Genomic DNA, 16,149 nt, shown 5'->3' with positions numbered 1-16,149 from the left:
CACAGAGACATGGCAGAGCTGACAGCTGAAAAATGACTGTGCCAGTTCTGCCACAATGCCATTTATTTCAATGGTGCTAAGCCTGCTTCATGACATTCCTGGTAATGAATCTAACAAGGAGGTAAGTACACTACCAATGCATTATTCTAACAGTAATTTTTTACCAAAATCATATGTTAGCCAGCCCTTTAATCTCTTATCCTTTAGAAGCTGGGTTTCTTTTCGTTTTTTTTTACTACCCTTTTTTTAATCCTGTTACTGGAATCTATATATCTCTACTATCTTCACATTGTTTTCTGAAAAGTCCCTCATTACAGCAGGAGACAGTAATAATCACTAGGCGCCCTTTCTGAGCAGCTGGAATTCCCCCCTCATTCAACTATCAGCGAGATCTGACCCTGCCTGGCTTGTGAGGCCACTCAGATATGGAAACTTGAAGACAGGAGGTGGTATGGCCACGAGACAGAGAGATAACTACAGGCAGCGGGCAAAGCATACCATATTATAATCCAACAGGATCATGTCTTCTTTTTTTAAAATGAGTCATTACAGCCACAAGAAAATTGTTTTTTTCCCTTTTATTAATTGCATTTGTAAATAGTAGAAAAGGATTGTGTGTACATGTACCTGCGTGCAGTAAAAAGCATGGAGCATTAAATAATTGTAATAATAATTCCCTCAAAATCAGCCATCTTTATTCCTATGAACCACTCTGTTTGAGCATTCAGTCTTTCTTTCCACCGCAGGGTGGTTAGGAAATAAAATAAACCTTTAGTTAATTGAGATTTCTGCCTGCCAGTTCCACAGGGGTTATTACTTAAACACATGCAAACTACATTTCCATTTAGAGCAACTTTCTGGTTTTTTCTCTTATAAGTACAGTCAATGTAAATTTTCTGCATTCGAACATTAGACATTAATTTTGCAGTGGTGTTCACCCACTACACATCATAGCTTGCAATCTATTCCTTATTACAAATAACCTATGCAGAGCCAGGAGCTGAAACATATGCTATTTCTGCAGAATTGCTTAAGCCCACAAATTTAAAGAAGCAGAGGCCTCTGGTGTCTTTCAAACACACATTTTTCCCTGTAAAAAATGATTATTTAAAAAAAAGAATTTTAATGTGAAAGTTTTCCTTTTCGGTGGGGGTGCTTCTTATATTATACAAATCTTTTATCACTGGAACTTACTAAAAAAAACCCCTCTGTATATGTCCAGTTATAAACAATTTGGGAGACTTGAAACAGAAGATAAATATAATTAAAAATATAAATTGTGTGAGTCAAATGAAACCTTTGAAAATTACAGAAAGATATAAGTAGACATGGAAGCATCTTTTCCTCATTTACAAGTAGGAGACGGAAGTAAAGACACAAGCCAGTGAATGCATCTATGGCAAAGAGAGGGAGCAAGCCAATCTTAAAAGCCCAGAGCCTTTACAAAGAACCATGAGAGTCCTTTGTGCACGTGTAGTTGGGCCAGCAACTAAAGTATCATGTATCTCCAAGAAAAAGTTACACATTGCCAACATCAGCTTCCCCACACACTGCCTTATTTAGGTGCCAAAGAGGAACAGCTAATGTAAGGGTGGCAAGGAATTCCCGTCCCCATAATATTTTAATCCATGACCTCAACACTATCAGTAAAGATAACACTAAAAGCCAATTTGAAAAGCACTTTTTTTTTTTTTAGATAGAGGGCCACTCTGTGCTGAGGACTAACTGTTAGTATCTCCGCAACGGCAACTAAATTGACAAGTGATGGTAATAATCCCCAGTGGCCTTTAACGGCCTTTGGTGGGTCTTTACCAGGCAGGTGGACAGTCTGCTGGTATGAATGGCCCCACCCCATGCTGAATTGAGAACTCTGCTAAATTTCACCACTAGAATATTGTTTAAGGCCTGTTTAAAGCCAGTTTCCAGGCAGGCTTGGAGGAGACAGAAGGGAGCAAAGGGACAGCTTACTTCCGCCTTTGCCGCTCTTCTCCATGCGGTACTGGTAGATGTGCAGAGTGAAGAGCATGTGGGAGTTGCGGTGATCCTCCTCGTCGCAGTCCCGCTGGCTGCTGCGACGCGAGGCGATAGCGGCATCGAGGAAGAAGGCAGCCTTCTCTGCTGTAGGGGCGCGGAGCTCGCTCTGATTCTGAAGCTGCGGGTTAACACAAGGGAGAGATGACCTAGAAACTCCCACGCAAGCCAACACTACCAGACAACTTCCCACAGTCAACACACACTGTGGATACGCTGGCTTCTGATGGGACCGAAAAGGAGGAGGTGCCTGACCTCCTGGAATGAGACCCTCCTGACAGTAGCAGCAGCAATACCATGCCCTGCAGGAGCCCCACAAGTGAATCCAGGCTTTTGAGGGCTCTCACTTGGGGTACCTCTGGTGGCAGTTGTAACACATAAACCCCAGCAACTGGAAACCGTCCTATAGGCTGGACAGATGCATAAATTTATTCCTTCACTTTCCCAGAATGTTAAGCTATTCATGCTTATTAATAACTCATTATTTTCATTATTTTTACTGCCTTTTTTTCCCCTGTATTGCTGGCTCTGGCAATCACTGTGTCCTTCTGACGGCTAGAAGTGAAAAAAAAAAATTGTGGAAGACACGTCAATCCCAAATTCAACAGTTGGTGGAGACTGGCAGGGGCAGGACTACGTGTTACCCTTCAGAAAGCGTTAGAAGGGAGCAGTCCACGATAAATCTAGGAAATGACAGGACTGAAGCTCGTGTTCAGCCCCATAGCATGTGGGGAGCAGCACAGAAGAGAAGCCTTTTTCTTGCCCCTTCATACCACATGCTTATGCACCTGCTCACGAGCCAGGGCAATCCATTAAATGGAACAAGGCAGGTAATGTACATACATTCACATTTGCTGGACCTCAATCCCAGTCACCAGCCTGCTCTTATCTCTCCAAAGTGATAGACAGCATAGGAGGGCAGATATTATTAACCCCCCGTAACATTAGGAATGCACGCGTGTTTCACGTCACCTAAGATTAGTTTGTCTGTGGAAGGGACGTGTGGCTGCAATCTGATGGCACTAGTTTTGGCAGTACGCAGAGCTGGCCCACAGCCCATAGGATAGACTTGTTTTGTCTGGCGTAAAAACAGCGAGGAACTCCCATTCTCAGGGTTTGCTCCCCTGCTATGTAATACAGCTAGAAGTTAAGTTCTCCTAAAGAAGACAGTGTTCCTGTCTTCTCTTTGTGACCATTAATCAGCCTAAGGAAGGATAAAGCCGAGGCTCTGCGTGGGATGGGGTGTCACAGCTGAAGGCTAAGCTTTCTCTAGAAAGAGGGAGGGGGGCAGGAAGGAGTTAACAAGGGAAGCAGAAGGCAGGCCAGTCTGTGGGCTGATCTTACTAATGTAAGCAACAAGAAAATGTGCATACTTGGAAAGGCCCAATGACAGACAGTATGACACATGGTGATTATTCATTTGCTATACACGCTGCTGATTTTGCATATCTGTATGGCTATAATATAATATCCTCCCTTTATCTGAGGATTTTGAGAATTCAGGTGTAGGACACATGACTCCAGAATGTCGCTATGTCTTGTAAACACACATAAAAAGGCTTTTTTTCTTGCAATTTAATTCAGCATTTTACACTGCAGAGATACATAGATATCTCATGGAGCCACCTTTTCTCCACTGATCTAAAATAATTGTATATGGCTGTTCTGTCTGTATCTGTATGAAAATAAGCAACAATAATGGGATATTTATTATTATTGCTATTGTGCTTAAATACATTAGTAAAGAATTAAGCTCCGAGGAGAGGCTAGTTGTTACACAGTTATGTAACATACATATGCTAATTCAGATCTCAACTGGCCCATCTATCACCCCAAAGGGAACTGTGAAGACTCAGGTCTCCCGTCTTATATTCACTAGACTGCACCCATTACTGGATACCAGAGGGCGAGATCTCTTGCGATGCTGTATTTCATAAAGCATTAAAGCCAGGAGTCAAGTGAGAATGAGAACCCTAATTGTTATTTAAAATCAAGACACAACTTTGTAGCCCTTGAGTAGTATGGAAAAGAATGGAAAATATGATGTAAGTATGTCCAAAAGTCTTAAACCACAAAGAGATAAAACACAAAATTTATTACTTGCTGTTTAAAATCTCACAATTCATTACTTTTGTGGAGTGAATCATGATTTCTAGATGCTTGGAGCTGGAAATAGGGTGCATGACCCTGCAGGTCTGCGCCCTCCTCCCTCCATTCCCCATCCTTGGATAAGCAGTGCTCTGCAGGTTCTGAATGGAAGCAGCCTTTGCCTTTAAGGCTGAAAGAATGTATTCAAGCTACCTCATGCTGGTTTGCTCCCTCTTCATCTACTCATACCAAAATCAGATTCACTCCCTCACAGACAGCAAAATGAAAGAACAAGCCTTTTTTCCTTCAAACCAAGAGGGGAAAAAAAAATAGGGCTGCTGAGACTTTTTAGTGGTTACCCAGGAAATACATGAGCCAGTTACTCATTCCTGCTAAACCTCCAAACCTGAGAAGAGTTCAAGTTATTCTTGGCTTGCCCAGCTCAGGAATTTATTTCTTGGCAGCAATTAATAAGTAGCGATTAATGCTTCCTACAACATCGCTAATGCAAGTGCTATAAATAATGTAGTTTATAAAGAGATAAACAGCCATATTAATGGCCTCCAGCTATTTGTGCAGTACTGTAAATATTTTAGCTTGTTGTTTTGCAAAAGAGAGATCACACTTTCTTTTTATTTTTTTTTTTAAGAATGAGGTGAATTTTTGTTTGCACTGAATGTTTTCACATTTTATTGCAAACGCAAACCCCTGCTCAACATCAGTTATACCAGAGGTACAAATATTTAGGCCAGGAGAGCAGATGGCCCTGCAGCTGCAGGTCATAAAGTTCTTGCATGTTTTAAAGTAAACACTTTCAAGTCTATAAACTTTATGCTCTGGGTAGTTCTTGAATTTGAACCATCTCAATAGCTCAAAAAAAAAAAAAGTCACATTGCTTGTTTCAGTGTAAAATTAACCTTGGATTCACCTGCATGCCATAAATGGGGTCTTCACAAAGGTAGACACCTGGGGACTGGCCATCTTGCAGGCTGCCTGTAGCCACTTCTGACAACAGGTCTCTCAGATTTTCTTCCTTCCCCCACACTTCCACTGCAGAAATTCGGACCGAGAAGCGGGCTCCTGTCTTCTCTTTGCGTTCATTAATCAACTTGAAGAGCCAGGAAATGGCACAAGGAATTATGCCGAGGTTTTGCATGGAATCATCCTTCCCGATCATGGTGTATGACTTTCCTGTCAGGAAAGGGGGGGTAGAGAAAAGATAACATCACCACTTCCAGGACTTTCACAGCCTTCTGCCAAGAGCGATTATCCTGCACAGCCTCACGAAAACAACTTCTTCACTACAATAAGGACAGTCAGCAAGGGAGAAAGATAGGCAGGCAGACAAATAGTACATGGAAACTGGAGAGCATTTAAAACTGACAGATGAAATCTTGAGCTGCTTTGAAAAATCATTACCTCATGCATTCCCCTGACATCCCCCATACCCCAGGCAGGGTGCTGCAGGTCCCTACCACACAACACTGCAGCCTCTGATGTGGGTGAATAGTGGGGGGAATTGAGCAGAGCAGGAGTGCTATGGTCTCCAACAATCCCTGCTTTAGGTACTGTGAGTGTGGTATTCTTTGAATACCATTTTACTTCAAAGCACTATATTATGCTTCATATGCTGGGGATGGGATTGGCATAAACCTGGTCCCAGGATTATAAAGATGTAACTTCATACAGAAAAAAAAACCCCAGGTACATGTGGTAATTCGGTGCATAAGTGGGTCCACAGCAAGAAATATTTTATCTGGGTCAAAACCTTCCCCTGGTTTGCTATTATTTGATTCTGCAATTATAGCTCTGGCTTGTTGCTGCTGTAAAAGTTTGCTGATTAAGAACAAACACAGAATACTATCTTATACTGTTTTAGTGTCACTACATATAATGGTCTTAGTGAAGTTTTCTATAGCTCCTAAATTTATAAACCAGATGATAAAGGTATACATCCTTTCAGGTAAGTACTTGTGGCTTCTTTACCTTGTTTCATTTCTTATGTTGAATCTATGTGGAAAAAGATCAGTGAAGAAAATATTTCTATGCACATGTCTGTGGCAAGGTCTGGGTGCCTCCACAGTTGGTGGAATAGTGGTGGTGCATTTAATGAAGCAACTGAAGAGACAACTCGTGCTCCAGCAAAGCCCTAGCTAGGCCACCTCTCTAAAGGACAGGTAGCACTTGTGAGACACCGTTATCTGGTGGCTTTCTTTTCCATCTCATTTGTCATCTCGTGTTTGGCAGGTCACAGGGGGTTAAATATCCAAGTGCTCATCCTAGTGTTACTCCTGCCTGGCCCAGAGGGGCCTTGTGGTTAGTTGGACCAGTGGCCCTGCTCCATTCGTTGTACCAGAGCTGGTGGCATTGCAGCATTCAGTACTCTCCAGTTTTTGTTGCCTATAATTTGGGATAATCATGGCCTGATACAGCTTGATCTTCTTTATCACTTGAAAAACTAAATTAGCCTTTTAAGTTGTATGTATACATCTGTGTTTCTTTGAGACAGTAAAGAATGGAGATCATTGCACACATACAATACAACCTTCTTCATTAAAGAGACAGTATTTTCACAATACTATTAGATAAGTATGAACAAAATATATGATTATGCTTGAAATCCGGGTATTTCAAAAGAATAGTGTGTTAATGACAATGATTCTCCTTTTTATTGTCTTTCCATGAATACCTGAAATGCTGTTGATGTGTTTGCAAAGAGCAAGTTTTGATCCATTGGTGACATTCAGTTAACCATTAGAATAGGATTTGTTGGAGACAGAATAGGAAGAGGTTAGTAATGACTGAATTGTCTAATCAGGGAATAGAATATAAATCAAACTATTTGAGTGCCCAGTCACAGCACTTGAATAGTGCCATCACAAACATCAAGTACTTGAGTGGAAACTCACAGCCTTTACACAGCTTGATAAAAGTGCAAACAGTCTCCAATACCAAGCACATCTGTAAAACTGTAGATCACTGTTGGATCATTCATTAACAATTCACTGTTGGATCGTTCATTAACAATTGAAGACAGTGCTAAAAATTGGTATAGTACTCAGGGGATGGAATGAAGCAACAACTCAAAGATAACTTCTGTTTCAAAGAGCATGCTGTCCAACATTTAGACAATATGCCAAGTTAAGAGATGCGTAAGCAGGAGGTGAAGGTGTAGTACAAGGTCATGCACAGTGTACCACTTTCAAATACAATTACTAGGCACAGACAAATGAAAGTTTATTTTCCCTAATCTAAGGTACTGGCAATCTTGGGTTAAAATATTCACTTTGCTGCTTGAGTAGGGAAATTTAACAATACCAACCAAGCTTGGCATGGCCAAAGCAGAACACGCAGCCATCTGCCCCATTGACCACGGACTGGATCACCTCAGCCACAGTCCCAGCACATACTTCAGCCTGTCACAGGTATTTAAAAAGAAAAAAGAAAAAAAAAGAAAGAAAAGAAAGCCATTAACAATAATAAGGAAAATCAATAGAGTATTTTCACTGGAAAATGGTCGTAATGTCATCAGTGCTCCAGCATGTTGAAGTATCAAAAAGTCTAATCCTGCTTGTCTCATTCATGTGACCTATGCTGTTGATGGGAATGACATTACTTGTGTAAGCACATGAAGCAGGACTTTTGCTCTGTGTCAAGTTAGTTTCATTTGCTGAAGCATCAACATCCTTTGTGGGGTTAAACAAAATACACGTACTATAAGGGGATGTGGTTGGTTTGTTAGAACTGCCTATTAAGGGCACTTTAAAAATACATTTTTGATTAAAAAACAATCAAATACTGAGGAATTTTTATAGGCTCTACTATTTGCCCAATTATGGACTTAGTTCAATTCCACTAGCAGGTGGGTAAGGAATGTAAGGGGAACAAACAGCCTTTTTGGTATTAGCTAGGTGACATTTCTTAATTTTTCTCTACATTATTATGAGTCTTCTTAGCTTTTAGCAGCAGTAGGCTCCATCCTGAAGACTGTAGCAGTATTTTAAGAAGCACAACACACAAATTTACCCTGGGCATTCTTAGATTTAAGGTTCAAGCAGACTGAATGGTCTACAGTGCTTCTGCAGCAAGTGCCTATCAATAGTGGGTGAAACTAAATCAGAATTCACAGTTTAGGCTTTTATGTGAAGCATTTCACATTTGATAATAAATCATGTAAATTCACCTAGTTCATGGGTATTTCTAGACTATCTCTGTAATAGTAAATAAAGTGGGCCAAGAAAGGGACTGTTCACAGGCCAGCCCTTGAATTGCATCCAGGCATTAGTCTGGGAGGTGCTAGCTGCCTGGACCAGAACTAGGTCAGGAATTGACCTAATGATACGATCATACGACAGTGCTTTAGCTGGCCCTGTGTCCTAGCTCTGTTTAGTTTATGAGTACAGAAGCAGCCTTACAGTACTGTTTTCTAATTATACTTTGCAATGTTACTTTACTCCTCTACTGTCCTCCTCATGACATTTGGGTAACATAGTTCATCAAACCGAAGTCTAATAAAAATAAGAAATCTGAGTATCTACATATGAATAAAGATTTGTGGACTAAAATTCCCATCCTATTGTAAACTGTACAATAGAACACTGTATAAATAAACCTTGACTTCTTAATGAATAGAAGACCGCATTAGAGAACTGCAGTTCTGATCAGATCGCTGTATACACCAAATAATAAGATTTTATAATATAGAGTAACTTGTTGATATTGAGGATTTGCCTACAGGCACCATTTAGCACATTTATTTCACATATAATTTTAGGAGCAATTATGTACAGTAAAGAATAAAGAAAGCACACAATTATCGAGATACAATTTAATAAACTGATTTCATTATTGATGACATTGGTGGACCAAATTCAGCCCTAGTCTAACTCCACTGAAAGTACTACTGTTGCAGCAGAAATGAATTTGGCTCTGGTGCGTGCTATTGTTTAGATAACTATTCTGATCATACGTTGCCTACCTGTGATGCGTCTTGGGGGAAAACTGCATCGAAAGCAAACATCTTGGGTGGAACCTGGTTGCCCCTTTTCTGGAAAGCATTCTGACCTCCACAGGCCAACGGGTCATACAGCGTGATTTGCTTCTTACGGGGGTCAACTTTTAAGAAAGAGCTGGACTCAGACGTGTCTCTGGCAAGCGTGGAAGAAATGCGCACCATGACTTTGACCTGTCAGCAAACACACAAAAAGATGACCGCATTTGATTAGTCTGTTGGATGCTCTAGACTGGTATGTTGAATTAACTTTCCAATCACACTCAAACAAATCATACTTGCTTCCTGTAGCTAGTGTCTCAGTGGAAGTCAGTGAAGACACAGGAATTATTATAGGCAGAATTTGGCCTAAAATACATAGTGAATAAAGCCAGAACTCATCTCCATCTACTTCAACAACACTTGTGTATTTAGAATTACAAGGTACATCACGGTGTTTTAGTGTCGATGTTACTCAAGTACAATGATGAGATATTACATCACCTTGTCTTACTCTCAATATAAATTGAATATTAACTGTACCCCGGTGGCCCAATTAAGAAAGCTGAAAGGTAATCTCAACTGCTAAGCTATCAGAACTGCTGTGGTTTCTGCGAAGCAGTCTGATCAATAAAGCAAGTACATAAAAGCCAGAACTGTAATTTACACCTTTCCAATTCTAATCCAAATGCAAAAAGATGGACGTGCTCAGTTCTAAGTGTCATCATCAAAGAGTTGTGAAAAGAGCCCTGTTTTAATGGTCGGATTTTAAAATTATCATCAAGGGAGTGGAATGTACTAAGCAATAAAAGATTTGTTAAAACATGTTAGCTCACAACTCATTAGATGGCTATATAATATTCCTAAGACAAAAGTAGATCTTCATGGGTTTAATGAGGTTATACTGCCTCCTTAGCCCAGTTGGTAAGCAATTTAGATGTAAGTAAAACTGATGACAGCTGGTCTGGCTTTGGTTCTCCCCATAAATTCACCACCTGCAGACACATCAGTACCCAAACTTTAAAGGGCAAACATCACCTCTCTGCCAGCTCTTGCCTCTAGCCACACCTGCATGCGTGTTGTCCTAGAGCAGACTGACTTTCACACCAACCAGACAGAACATTTATCTAAATGTTCCTTAACTGTATGTCAGTTGTATCAAACCTGTCCATGGCTGGCATGCAAGTGACCACAAAGGGTCACCTCAGCACAGGGTGGGACCACATCTGCTGTTGGAACGGCAGATGTACCCTGGGAGGAGGCTGTAGCCCTAAAAGTTAGAAAAGGCTGCAGTTTCTGTTGGCCTCATTGAGACTGGTGCTCTTTGTATGTAGGTCTCATTTCATGCTGGCCTAAACTCATCCCACATGGAAATAAATCAGCTGCTTTGAGAGGCAAAATCTGGGCAAATTCATTCTTGACACAACTCTTTTGAAGACAACAGAATGAGAACAGAGATTTATTAGGATTATTCAGTATTTTTGTGATGTCTTCTCTATATGTCTGTGAGTCAAACTGGTAATTTGACTCCACATATTTTAACCTGGGAAAACAAGTTGTCATTAGATGGTGAAATGGTCACAAATCTGTGCACGTGATTTCAGTTTTACGCAATTAGTTGAGGGAAAGAGGAAAAATACTGCTTGGGTGTGAATGGGTTCTCTTCTCAACTGCTCAGCTGAGCTGCTAATGAAACCTAACCTCTAACTGGAAAAAGCCACTTCCAATATTTTGCCAAATGCATTCTTCTAAACCCAACCCTAAGGAGAGCTGATTTCTACTGAGGACAAAGGCAGCCAACACCCTTGGTCAGTCCTCATGAACTAAGCAAGGTCTGAATGTTTATTCCAGCCCTAGGTCTCCTGGCAGCTCAGAAGGGAGGCACTAGCAGGGAAGGGAGGGACTACAACACTGAATCCTAGAGGAGCAAGAAAACAAAGAGCAATATCAGTCTTGATCTGTTTTCCTGTTTTCAACTTTGGATGCCTTTGGCTTTTTCTACTGTGTCCCACATTTTTAAACTTGCCAATATCAAAAGCATTAGACTGATCTGCTAACCCCAAAAAAATGCTATTCTTCAACTACTTTAAATAAAAAGCTTGCTCTGCTTTACAAAACTATTATTCTATAAGTTTATGTGTATTTTTGGGTGCTATGAATCCATGTCCTTCAGATCCTTGATCCTTGTGTGCAAAGGAGAGTTAACTGAATACTCAGGGGCTAAGTTTCTTTGGGTTTTGGAGAATGGCCACTGCCTGAAATTTAACAACCTTTCATATACAGGCAGTCTAAGAGTCCTTTCTGGCCTCAAACAGTTTTAACTTCAGCTACACCAGTTTTCTTACAGTATAATATCACTGGCTTGGGTCCTGATTTAAACCTGTTCACACAAAATCAGATTAATACCTGTCACTTCTTACTGAAGTAATACTGCAAATCCTGCTAACTTCCAACAGCTATAGTGACAGAAGCTGAGGCATCAGGTTTCTCTTTCCCTGGAGTAAAAGACCAATTTAACTGAAATCCTAAAAATTTACTAGCATCAGATAAACTGAATGAACCACTATAAAAAAAGAGCTCATCCCAGAAGTCCCAGGAGCTGTCTAACAGCATACATTTTCTGACCATTTGGCTCCTCAACTCTGGCAAACATAGACATTTCTCAAGAAAAATACTGCTACTGCCATGAACCTTTGTATTTCCTGTGCATTGGGGATTTTTGTTTTGAGACTTAATGGTTCAGGTGTTAGGGCAGAGGAATATCATATTAATTACATGTGGGTATCCTGATAGCTGGACCACTTCTTACTCTGAAGCTAGTTTGTTTGCAGCTGGCATGAAGATGTCTGTGCACCTTGGCATGGGTAATTCCTCTCACCTCCATTTAGACCATCCTGCAGGAGCTGTCTCCATCCGAGCCAGCTGCCTGACCCCTTTGTAGACAACAGAGAGAAACAGGCACTTCTAGCATGTAATTCACGTGGTCTGTATTTCATAGACCTGCCTTCCAGATAAGATGAGTTGCACTCCACAAGTGCTTCTTGTTTTCCCTATACCACTGCAAGTATCTTAAATGATTACCTGAGATGTAGGTGCCTACACTGTGGGCTGTCTAAAGTTGCTCTTTTTGCTGTAAGCATAATAAAAATACTTTTCTTGGGCAGCACAGCCCCTAGCCCAAATTCAGTAGCACACATGAATCTGTGTGACAGCTTTCAGCAAAAATCACATGCTTACAAAAATAAAGATGGGCACATGAGTTTGATGGACACTGAACACAAGTACTAGCAATAGATTATTTGAACTCATCTGGTAATTTGTAGACCCTAGAGTATTCTCCCAGGCCAGTTTCACACTGGTATAACTCTTTCAAATTACTCCTGATTTACATTACATTAATTGAGAAGACAATTAGATCCTGGCTGTGCAAAATACATGTCCACTGTATGCCATGGGAGCTGTGACAATAGGAAAACCCAACAAGCAGGCAAGTTACATGCAGAACTTCAGCCCTGAGAAACACATATTGGGATTCAGAACTGCATACATAACTGTGGCATAATAACCTAGGCAGACCAAAACAGATTTTAAAACATCTGAGCTAGATGTATCTTCTGAGGAGACAGGCAGGCTTGTGGTCTGGGAATCAGGCTGAGATTTGGGAGCTAGGACCCCTCATAACCACTGCGCCTCAGATGCAGTAGGATTGTGAAATAGAGTGATACACTCTCTGTGTTTCACATTCCCCACCTGTACAATGGGCTGAGTCACAGCTTACTTCACTGCAAGGCATATGGATACATTCAGTCATTACCAGGCTCAAAGGACTGGCAGTTGCCATTAGCTAGGCACTCCATTATTAAACATTATTATACATGTAACCTAAACCCAAGGATTCATGCAAAGCATTTCCCAACAGCGGTTATGACAGGAGTAAATCAACTAAGTTACAGCAGTAGAAGCAATGGGAGACCACAGCCTCCTGCTCTGCCATTTCACAGTCCTTCCATGCAATTTATAACTGGGGGTAGCAGGGGCAGGCTCAGAGTCTGTGCTGGCCCTGGCAATCCACACCACAGGGGAAGCAGTGCGAGGATGGGCGAACCTAAGTCAGCTAGCTATGAGGACAGCACAGGAACTTAATGGACTTAAAAGACTTCAGTTCAATTTAAGGAACAGACAGGTTGAAGATCACAGTGCTGCTCTGGGGAAGGCAGAAGTACGGTACGGTTAATTTGAAACTAACTGAACAGTGAAGTTTAAGAACTCTAATACTTTATGCTTGCAATTTATATTTAAATAAACTGTAAATTGAACTTCTCCTAAAAAGAAGAAAGCAGGTTTTCTGCTTCACTTCCTATGTGTCATTAGTCCTTTAGTCCAATGCTACAGTTTCCCACTAATCTCTTGTAATTGAAGGGTTTAAGAGATACCACTTGCGATTAATGGGACCACTCAGTCTGCCAGAAATTCTTATTTGAATCCCAGGGATCAGGGCTTGGCAGCGCCCAGCCTTAGACGCACCTCTGGCTGTTTCTATTGGGAAACATAAAAGCAGTCTCTTGAGACATGCACTGTTGATAAAACAAACAACCTGGGCCTAATTTTGATCTAATTTTACACTCACGCAAACCTGGCTGAACTCAGCAAGAATTACCCTAGCTTAAAAGTGGAGAGAGAGAATAAAAGAAAAGGTCACTTGCTCTGCATCATTATTGTGCCTCTTCTAGGATATAACTTCACCTCTTAATTCTGCTCATGCTGGAAGCATTTTTTAATGTGTTTTCTCCTGTGAGGTCACAGGATTGCATTTGACAACTATTCAATCCAACAGGACCCCCGTTTACTTCTCTGGATCGCAGTTCCTGCCTACAAAAATTTGTTCTGTTCTTGAATGAGTTTTACAGTCATTGAATTTCACAATATTACTCCCCATGTGCAATGCCACAAATGAAAGCACAATCAGAGCTGCACTGCTTAGGTTTCCTCAACAAGGTTTCTTTATATTCTTGTATATGTATTTATTTTATACATATATATATTTATGTATTTAATTTATATACACTATTTTTAAAAATCATATACATTTTTCTGAATATATACATAAAAAATTTAATATATATACATTTTTCATAAATTTCTCTCTGAATCGTAATTATTGGCACTAAAGAGTTCCTTCATGGGTACCATTCAGTAGCATCAAGGGAAGATATACGGGAATTGCTGTAATATCACTATGCTTCTGTACTGTAAAAATAAGCACAGACCTTTTAATCAGCTCTATTACAATTTCAGCTGCCTGCACCATGTTCCTTTGCCTTCTCCTTTTTTATCTAGTACATCCCTGTATACACAGCAACTATTTCTTGAAGAAGGAATTTGCTAATTGCAGGATTTTTCCCCAGCTAAACTCAATTTGTGACCTACCATGGACCTTTTGTTATGTTCTTACTCTGTGGAGAAGGACAAAGGTTCAGCACGCTCTGCAAAGTACAACTGGTGCCACAGGAAAAAAAAGAAAACCAGAGTCCAGCCCCAGCCACTGACACTCCTGTGGCTCCTGCGCCCGCAGGGGTCTGTCTGGAGGACCGGCAGAGAAAAGAGCAGGGAAAGTGGGAGAGGTAAGCTGTGTCAAATCTGTATCAAACATTAATAACTACAAACAGAGGCTGGAATGAGGCAACGCAACCAGAGATTGACGCTGGGGATATTGCCACTTCCTTCTACTCTTGCCTGTAAGATTTCATTTGGGGTTCATTTATCTAATTACTGCAGGGACAGGGCTAGACAGCTGTTGCTTTGGGCACTGTGCTTGCCTTTATGAGCTGCTTTTCTCATCAATCCTTTGAGCAGGTTTTGCTGGACGTGTGCTGGGTAGCGGTGGGAGGCAGGAGCTGCGGCGCAGTCACGGGTGAGACAGGCCAGCCAGGGCTATTGAGCTGTATTAGCACTCCATCAATGTAATGGCAAGCACTGGCTGCAGGAACAGCCTTATTGGAGGTTAATGAAGAGTGGGTTTTGTAATTTCTCACTGTTACAGTTGTAAATAATGGTGGCAGGCACGCATTTTTGCTGTAGTCAGCCACAAAATACTACAGCACAAGAAAATCTACAACATCCCAAACGCTTATGCACATACATGCTTTTGCATGATGGATATAAAGCTAGAAGCCTTTCTATAGTGCCCAGAGAATGTGGAAACAGTCTGTTATGCATTTTAAAGGATCTTTCTTACTGATCATGCTAAAATGAAATGTAGGAGGTAAAGATAAACAGACTGTGCCAGAATGAGACAAATACAGAATTGTACGAGTGGGCGTTGTTTTAATGGAAGTCTCCTGGTCACATTTGAAAAAAAAACCAAAACAAAACAAAACAGAAAACTCTGGTAAATTATGCCAGTGTGAGCTGGTCAGGGAGCACGTGTAAAGAGGCCTCATTCTCCTCCCTTTCTGTTTTCACAAAGGTAACTCTTGTAGGCTTCAGTGCTTTACTTTAGCACAAATTAGAAATTGCTCAGGCCTGATCACTCATGTTCTTTGTGGAAATGGCTGTTACTTTGGAAAAGCAGTGAAAACAATTGAAAAAGCAATACCATTAGGGCTCGCAGGTCTCCTCTTTTTTACGACTATCCCTCTGTTTTTTTCTTGTGTGATTGCTAAAATTTTACCAGCTCATCAACCCCATTCTGTACAGCAGTTAAAATAATTTGCACTTGTAGCAATAATGGGAAGTAGTATAAGTGTACTATACCCAAACACCGATCATATTATTCGAAGAACTTGCCCTTATCAGGATGGTACCCTTTTTCAATTGGATGATGTAACTTTATTAGTAAATTCAGTAAAATCTGGTGTGAATTATGCTCAGGTCACAGGGCATGGCTCAGTGACGTCTCGTCTTGTTTGTGTCAGCAGTAGCTTTGAGTTTTGTCACTGTAATTTGGTACGGTTGAAGGACAGCGCTGAGCACCGACACTGTCTGAAACCAGCATGTACATCAGCTCAGTCCCTCAGCTGTCGCATTGCTACTTCAGCATT

The 16,149-nt window shown here is 40.9% G+C and overlaps 1 protein-coding gene across 6 annotated transcripts in view; it reads right to left on the bottom strand.

Annotated features, from left to right (window-relative positions):
* The window catches only part of KIF26B (kinesin family member 26B), a 312,254-nt gene that overhangs the window by 63,712 nt on the left and 232,393 nt on the right, over positions 1-16,149 (bottom strand). For all 6 annotated transcript variants that reach the window (XR_012041615.1, XR_012041613.1, XR_012041612.1 and 3 more), the window contains exons 6-9: positions 9,098-9,304; positions 7,442-7,535; positions 5,048-5,310; positions 1,969-2,152 (exon numbers count right to left, since the gene is read on the bottom strand). Coding sequence is in view for 1 of the 6 variants with exons in the window: in XM_072856504.1 (XP_072712605.1) it covers positions 1,969-2,152; positions 5,048-5,310; positions 7,442-7,535; positions 9,098-9,304 (748 nt within the window). In the remaining 5 variants the exon portion in view is untranslated. The remainder of the gene's footprint in view (positions 1-1,968; positions 2,153-5,047; positions 5,311-7,441; positions 7,536-9,097; positions 9,305-16,149) is intronic.

The sequence above is a fragment of the Ciconia boyciana genome, chromosome 3 (genome assembly GCF_034638445.1).
Source record: "Ciconia boyciana chromosome 3, ASM3463844v1, whole genome shotgun sequence".
In the NCBI taxonomy this organism is placed as follows: domain Eukaryota; kingdom Metazoa; phylum Chordata; class Aves; order Ciconiiformes; family Ciconiidae; genus Ciconia; species Ciconia boyciana.
This window is presented reverse-complemented; position numbering and strand designations above follow the sequence as displayed.